The following is a 9229-nucleotide window of genomic DNA, read 5'->3' as shown; positions in this document are numbered from 1 at the left end:
AAAAAGATTAATTTTAGATAATTATTTTTTTTAAGACTAAATATTATTACTAAAATAATTTACAGGTTCAAAAAAAAAAAAAGAAAGAAAAAATATTATCAACATTGTAGTCATAAATTATATATTACTTAAGTTAATCTATTTATCTATCTAAATCAAGATAAAAATAAATACTGTCATACTGTTAACGTTAAATACTGTCATACTGTTAACGTTAAATACTGTCAACAAATACTATTTAGAATAATAAAAAAAAAAAAAAACGAAAAAAACAAAAGACAAATATTGTCAACATTGCAATTATTATGGTAAAATTTTATCACCTAAGGTAAATCATTTGTCTATTTAGTTGAGTAATGTGAATGCAATATACCTATTGTATTACCTAAGGTAAATCATTATTGGTCTATTTAGCTAAATAATATAAATGCAAAATAACCTGTTACAAAAAAAAGACACGCAAAGTAATCTACCAGTTATTAAGGTAATCTTATTAAGGTAAATCCATTAAGGTATTATGGTAAATTTAATTACTAAAGTAAATCTATGATAAAGTTATATCATCTAAGATAATCTAACATTCTCTTTAAATATGAATAAAAATAAATATTTCGCTAACAAATATTATTTAGGATTAAAATAAATTTTGCTAAAATTTCATTCATTATAATAATATTACATTATCTGAGATAATCTATACCTATTTATTTATCGAAGTAAGTAATATAGATGCAAAATATCTGGTATCAAAAAAATTTACATATATATTGTCAACAACACAATTATTGTAATAAAATTTTATTACCTAAGATAATCTATCCATTTATTTATCAAAATACATTCTTTATAATAAATTTTGTATTATTTAAAATAATTTAACCTAATTAATATGAAATGCAAAAGATGTACTACAAAAATAAAATATTATCAAGATTGCTGTCATTCGAATGAGAATATTATATTACCTGAAATAATTTTACCTATCTAATTAAGATAATTAATATGAATGCAAAAATACCTGCTACAACACCAATTAAATAGTGTATGACGGGTTCAAAATAACCAAATTGTTCAAGCTTTCGATTATAATGCTCATTACAATAGCCTACAGTAAGCATCGTACAAAATGAAATCGGAATATAGCTAATAGTTGAGTTTTTTTTTTTTTTTTCACAGTAGCATCTGATTGATGATTGACCTTAAAATACAACCAAACAATGAATTTAAATATGATTTATTTTAGTAAATTAATCATAAATATATTATCATTATTATTATCATCATTATTATCTACATTTAAATTTGCATATTTTAATATTAACAGGAAATTATTTCATCCCACCGATGATCAATTCAAATTATGTAAATTAAAAACTAAAAATGCAACTTCTTAATTAGTCCAAATTTCATTTACTGGTTGTTATCACGCTTCTTTTTTTTTTTTTATTTTAGTAAATAAAAGTTACACGTGAAGAATCAATGATAAATAAAACTGAGAAGAAAGCAAAAGCTAGTGATAAAACTTTCATTTTTAAAAGTAATTTTAGTTAACATGATCAAGTATATATTTTTGTAACTAATTATTTGTTTCAATTAATTCCCTCCTTATCTCTCTTATAAACCTTAATTAATAAATAATTAATTACTAATTTTATTATCGGAATATCGTTACGAGTAATTTCTTACCTTTGAAGATAAGTCTACTTCAGCAAATAAATACGAAATAATGAACACTGAGTGATAGTATTTGTTGAGTTTAATGAACTTAAGCGAATCCCATCCACTCTATGTTTTTTTGTTTTTAACAATTTCATTTTGAGAAATCCTCTAAGTCTGCCACACTTTTTCTCTAGGTTAGATTCCCTGTTTTATCTATGTTAAGCAAAAGGAGAAAGAAAGAGAGAGACCAAGAATATTTTGAAGTTAAACGAAAAGTTTTCAAATCTCTTCCATTCATTTTTCTCAAGTGTAAGTATAAAATTGCATTTGAATTTTTTTAATAAGGCAATCAAAAAATGTCCCAGTGGCACAATATAAAAGATACACGAATAAGGTATATAATACGAAAAAAAAAAAAAGAAATGAATTTCACAAGAAAATCTCTTTTCATAAAGTGATAAGTTCATTGGAAGCCAATTATAATGTATGCACTGATAATGCGCTCACATATCGTCAAGTTTATGTCCAACATTACACAATTTCCTTCTTTCCGCATATATATACAAACACATATCATGATTTTTTGTGATGATAAACTAAAAAAATGGACAAAGAGATAAAATCAAGAGTACCTAGTATTTATAACTAGTAAATCAAAATATGTAAACAGAAGGAAGAACTACATTAAATTAAAAGGTACAAAAAAGCAGGTAAGGGTAGAATTGAAAGCACATCGAACAGAAGAGTTCGGTACAAGTTGTCGGTACAATAACTACAGTAAGGGAAGTATTGACGAGACAGTTATTTCAATCAGAATCCAGAAAAAAAGGGATTTGCATCCTTAATTAATAACCTCTAAGGCCTTAAATCTTATGTGAATGACATAAATGGATTTAATGATAATAGTTGGGAAGATTTATCATCTCGTTTCTCTATCACTGCAATTAACTAAGCAGTGCATTAACCAACCGACCCTGACTTTCAGGACAACTTGATTTGTGAAGTAAGGCAATAAAATGAGACCGCAGTTAAACGATAACAAGAGACCAAACAACAACAGTTCCTGCATTCATAACTTCTTCGGCAAAAATATTTTGTACAAAAAATTTTTGTTCCAGAAGAAATGCATACATAATCTACTAGAAAGCCGTGATAGTATATTGCTAGAATAGAATGGAATAAAACGACGAAAAGCTGGAAAATTATAAGAAAACAAAGGCATAAAGCTGAAAGGCACTGCATGATAATGTCGGAAGTATTGAACTAACTCACTAATCTAATTTTAACTAAACGAAAAACCAGACGAAAACAAAAAATGGAATTCTTTGATAAAGAAAAAAATTAAAAGACATTAACACTTTGGGTATAATTAAATAGTTTAAAGTTAAATCATAACTTTGGAATATGTCACGAGTCTCACCTGAAATATTTCATTTCAAATCCTCTTAATACACTTAAAAGACTTAGCATAACAAATATATTTTTGAAGTGGAAGTCAGGTTGTGGAAATAAAATCAGATTTTAAAAGAACAAAAGTAAGTGTAATATATACTGTAAGGCTTTCAATTAGATGCAAATGGTGGAACAATTACTTTCCTTCTTTCCCACGAATGGATTGAGAACTGGATGACGAAGAAACATCTGTTGTTGACTGAGTGCTATCAATGGTAAAATTTTTGATTGAATTCCAAATTTTTGATAAATGTGGCACTGGACTACAGGAGCGTCCCGCATCTGCAGCATTCAGAAGATTTGTTGAAGCTGAACAATTGGTCGTTAAGTTACCAGCCAATAATTTTGTTCCTGTAATGGTTAAATTTAAATTTATTCATGCATCAACTTTGAGCAACAGTACAGAAACATTAGTTCCAATAAAATTGACGTGCTATATTTGTTTCACGTTACACGTTTGCAATAACGCAATTATATGATACCGCTTACAAATAACAAAGTCAACTCAATTTTCGAAGAACGAATTTTACAGGGAAATAATAAAGTCACAAAGAAGCCAATTAATTTGGTCGACAGCATAGCAATGTCAGACCGAGATACTGCAGTTCGTAGTTGTGAAATATTATATCAAGTATCACTTAACACTTATATCAAGTATCACTTAACGTTTGACAATTGCAACAACTTGACAGGATGATGACGAAAATAAACTTTAACTATGAGTTAACGGAAAAAAAATAGAGGAAAGAAAACTGCGATATTAGAACTAGAATACTATAATATTATTGAATGGAATAAAAAGGTGTCGAAGAGCTAACTGTATATTACACCAATCATATGTGTTCAAAGATCAGTGTAATTTATACAATACGATAGTAGCATCTCGATTTCTCTCATAACTTAAAGTTTAAAGAATTACTTCCCAAAAAAAGTATCAGTTCTTTTATCGGGTATCCGATAAACTTTTTCCAGCTTCTCTTTAAAAGAAGAAGGGAAACACAGACAGAACAAAAGCAAGTTAGAGCATCCAAGAAGACAGCTGACCGATACTGCCACCAAGAGGCAGGCTGCCACGTCTTCCGCTGCTGCTTGATTGTTCAGTAGTTTCCTGATCACGTTCAATAGAAGTATAATTCCCACTTCTTCGTCTTTCCTCCAAACAGTGCTGTAACGCCACGGGTGTCAACCATTCTCGCGGCAAACAACGCTCCAAAAACGGTATTGAATGTGATACGGTAGCAAGTCGATTTACCCAAGATGGTATCTCTTTTCCGGTCAGTGTCTAAAAGTGGGTAAAGAGTAATTATAACCGTAAAGTTCTGAAATATTAGAGAGGTATATCATAAAGAAAAGTTGTGAAAATGAAACTGGAATGAAATTCTGCACCTGCTGAATTAAAAAAGAGATTTTCCATTCAACGAACACAATGGACTCAGTAAATTCTTATTCATTTATAAATCGGCTGGTTCATATCTACTTTATCAATATTCTATTTATTTTCATATCTACTTTATCTGTACTCTCATATCTACTTTTTACAGGGTTTTACTTCCTTAAATGACACTGATTTCTCTTGAAGTCTTCTTTTAACAGTGGCTCGTACATAGCCCATATGCCATATCAAAATATGAAATCCAACTTGACAACATTATAAATATTTCATTGCCTAACAGGTGATAGTTTGAACACATTGATGGCATGCAATATATGTTTTCATTGCTGTTATAGCACTATTTTCAAACTATGTATTTATGTCTTTCGTTTCACCGTAAAATTTTGTGTCATCTATTAAAAGCCTAAGGTCACTAAGTAAATAAAAGTGCTCATTGAATACCTTAGCCAAAGCAGCTGTGAAATGATTGCAATTTTTTGAAATTAAATGATATTTGTCGCCTCTGTATTCACTTCCCAACATCTGGATAAGATGTTTTATGTCAGTAGCATTGAAATCGGTCTCGCCAATAAGGATACTTTCTCTGAAGACATCTATTTTTTAGAGAATAATTCCGCCAGCAATTTTCACAATGCCTGTCAATATGGCTAGAAAAAAAAATATCAAATAAAGTTAAACAAAATTACTTACTTGAACTTAAAATTCTCACCCAACTCTTCTGCATCTCTCGGTGAATTTTCGAAAATTCCAGAAAATGGGAACGGGTGTCCACCATAAGCATATTCTGGAATGGAAACAATGTTAAGAATGAGAACATTTTAATAAATGAATTTGAAAATTAAATTTTTTGGTTAAGTAATGGATAAAACAGATAAAGTACGTTGCTGAACTTTAGTGAAGATATCTTGAGACATGTATTAATTTTATTTCTTGAAAGAAATTACACTTACCAACACCATATACTTCAATGCCTGTATGGTATACTCCAAATCCAAGAGTGGAGGCATAATCGTTCAACCAGTACTAAAATAATAGGATGTTTTAATAAATTTCAAATAAATTACATTTCAATATCATGCAATCAAATTTGCGATAAAAATTGAGGAAGACCGCAACAGATATATTGTAATCTAATTGAAATATCAATTACTCCAGCTTCTTCAGTTTCAAATTTCTTATAGATCTTTTGGTGAGTTGGTATTTTTCCATATATGCAGGGTTAAATTTCACCCACTGAAAAGATAAGAGAAAGAAAACTGCCTTACTGTCACTCGAATACATATGCTGAGATATAAAAATTAAGCTAAGCAAAATCAAACAATATCAAGCTAGAAATTTTTACAACAACCATAGCATCATATATCATATACGTGATAGCATTAGTCATTAAAAAAAAGAAAAAAAAAGAAGTGATATTCAGTAACAAGAATGATGAAAGCTTACCATGTCGTAAACATTCAACCTTACTGGAGTACGTGCCATGTTTGATGATTGATATCCTTTCTTACGAGAGACAAAGGGCCAGAATCAATTAAGCAGTAATTAAATCACATATAATAAGAACCATATTTCTCTGATTGTCGTCAAATGATAGTCCAATTATGACCCGATTATGATTATGATTAGTATGATTGTCCGATTATAAATGGATATTGGTATGGATAAAATGTATTGACCAGAAATATTGCTATTATTTGCACCAATGAAGATAATTTAATTTGTCAGTATTATACAACCTTAAATAAAGCATTTATTTAATTTGTAAAAATGATAAATTTATCACTTATGTATATATTTATACATACATACAAGCAAAGTATTTACATAAAATTATTAATAAGTAATAACAACTAGCTATCCATCATTCAGTTATGCAATTTAATATTTCTTGTCATTAAAATTGTTAAAAATGCAAAAATAAAATAATGGAACAGCTGAGAAGAAATATTTCCACTCAATATTACTGCCAATGCCTTCATCCCATCCCAATTTATCTTCTCTCGTGACTCTTATCGATGCACTGCTCACTAACGGAAAATTCCTGTTGAAGCATATGAACATAGTAAGAGAACTTTAGATAAAGCCAGAAATTTTGGAAAATCCTTTAATTTTCTATATACATATATATATATATATATATAACGCATATATCTAATGCCAAATCTAACGTAAACATATATCTCTATTAGCTAAGTATGAATCACATTTATATAATAGTTCTCTATGCATCACATATAAACGCCACTTTATCACAGAGCATAGACCACCTCAATGATTCACGAATGCTATCAGTATGTGATAATAAAAAAAAAAAAAAAAAAAACTACATCAGAATAGTAAACAATCTGAGAATAATTTCATCAATTTTGAATAATTGCCAACGATGACAAATATACTCTGTTTTTGCTTAACAAATGCTAGAATCGAGTTAATCAACTTAAAATGAAACACGGATATTCCGTCAGTAAACTGGTAAGTTCACGCATATCATGTAAGTATATTGACAATTAGGCTAATTAAAGTAATGGGAAGAAATTAGGCCAATTATTCAATTGGAGAGAAATTATATACTTGTTAATTGTAAATTATCATGTTTTTAGGTTTATTATCAAGAAAGCTCCATTCAGTATTGCTATATCATGGTTCCAACGGTTATAATATGTAGGAATTTTGGGGATTGTAACAGGTTATGGAATCTCAACTAGCGTATTACGGTAAGAAATCCCAAGAATTATATTATGCCACATAACTCCAAGTGACTAACATGTACAACCCGTGAACTCCCGAAAAACTAACTAGCTGACAAAAAAAAACAAAGCTGGCACCTCTTGAAGAATTATCCCCCCAACACCATTTAAAGCAGCGATATGCAACCATTGTATCCTAGCCATCATCGTGATATAATTTCAATTTGGGATTGAACTTAATTTTGCGTTTTTAAAGTGTTTTATTTGCTATAAAATAGAAACATTTAGGAATGAATCATTCCAAAAAATTTTTCAAATTCTTCACTGAATGAAATGGTGGTTTGTTAAGAGTTTGATCGAGGTTGAAAAAAATTATTATTATGTTAAAAATGTCAATTAGAGAAACTTGTAATTGACATTGTTATCATTTTGTTTTCTTTTCTTTTGCTATACATTCATGAAAAACAGATGGATAAGTATAACCCTAACATTTATATGATAACGTATGACTAACATTTATATTCACACAGTCAAAAAAATCTGAGATATCTCGAATTATTTTATATTATGTTGGGAAAACTTCAAATGATTCCTTTCTTCAGTTGTTTTTTTTTCTTCAGTAAGAACACCTGATATATTGCTTGATGCATTAAGAGATATTTTTAAATCTTCTGATTGAAAATTTTCCAAATTTTGACATTTATCTTTATCTGTTAAGATTATCACTGTTAAGCAATCATTTCATTGTCACATATGACGGAAGACTTCTAAAATTTTTCTTTGATCGCTGTAAAGCATTCTTGTTTTTGTTTTTATGATCAATTGAAAATATTTTTTCAGACTAAAGTAAAATTCTCCGAAGATAACTTGACCTTAAAAAATATTAGCAAGATAAATAACTTTTAATTGAAGTATAAGAATGATAAAATTGCATGCCAAGCTCCTGATCATCCTTTGATCTAAAATGATAATTTTAGCCAGAGAATTTTGTTTCTGTTATCAGCAAATGCGATCAGAGATCAATCGAGTGAGAATTTTTTACGAGAAATATTTGTAAAGAATAAAAAATTATTCTAGAAAACTTCAGAATGGAAAAAATAACTATGAATTTGTATTTATATTTTTATACCTATATATTCTCTACCTATATCTATTATAAATTTATATTTTCATAATTTATATTTGCATATTTTTAAATTTATATTAAAATGTTTAATAGTATAAAATGAAAGAATGGGTGAATTTGGTATAAACAAATTAAGAGAGGATAAAATATTCAAATAGATTGAAAAAGAATCGAATATTTAAATAAATAAAGGAAAGATTTTGTAAATAAGAATTAAATATGATAATAGATTTAAAAAATTTTAAACAAACTGAAAGAAATAAAGCATCTAAAAAATCAAATAAGCTAATTTTTTACTGCTTAATTTGATGGAATTCTTCCACCGAATTAAACATTTATGCATTCATCATTTGGATGATAAATTTTGCATAATTGGAATTGTTTTTTTTTTTTAGCAAAGAATTTTTCTTGAAATTATCCTTAGGAAGCAAATGAAAAGAAGCTATGCGGAAATTTATTTTTAAATGTTTAAATTGGAAAATAAATTGATGATAAAAAAGATTGAATTTGAATGAGAGAAATGAAAAAAAAAGGAAAAAAGAAAAAGAAAAGCGTTTAGTTTAGATAAAAATGTAATGAAATGGAAAAATGAATAGGAAATCAAAAAAAAGAAAGTGAAATATAATGAATTTTTTAAAAAACTTCGGCAAATTTTTTGTTTCAATTTAAAAAAAAGGAAATCAAATACAAAACTCTTTCTTCAACGAAGACAAATCAATTACTGACAAATATTTGAGTACTTTTCTAAATTATTTGAATTTAACAAATTTTTTAATTTGTATAATTAATGGTGAATTTTTCATTTCAAAATCAAAATAAAAGTGGGTAAAATAAAAAAGAGAATGGGAAATATTTAATGATTTTTTTTTCTTTTCATTTCAATATTTTGTAATGAATTTTTTTTATTTATTC

General features: G+C 27.8%; 1 protein-coding gene across 1 annotated transcript; it reads right to left on the bottom strand.

The window, feature by feature from the left end:
• Positions 1-3155: 3155 nt before the first annotated feature.
• Positions 3156-6068, bottom strand: LOAG_10042 (hypothetical protein). Its single transcript, XM_003145569.2, has 6 exons — positions 5948-6068; positions 5455-5527; positions 5195-5288; positions 4946-5087; positions 4156-4393; positions 3156-3462 (listed from the first exon to the last, which is right to left on the bottom strand). Exons 1-6 carry the CDS (start codon positions 5984-5986, stop codon positions 3248-3250), a joined length of 801 nt encoding a protein of 266 aa, XP_003145617.1. The 5' UTR covers positions 5987-6068; the 3' UTR covers positions 3156-3247.
• Positions 6069-9229: the final 3161 nt, after the last annotated feature.

Source organism: Loa loa, assembly GCF_000183805.2.
Source record: "Loa loa unplaced genomic scaffold supercont3.150, whole genome shotgun sequence".
Classification (NCBI taxonomy): Eukaryota; Metazoa; Nematoda; class Chromadorea; order Rhabditida; family Onchocercidae; genus Loa; species Loa loa.
Note: the sequence above shows the minus strand (reverse complement) of the source record. Positions and strands in the feature narration are given on the sequence as shown.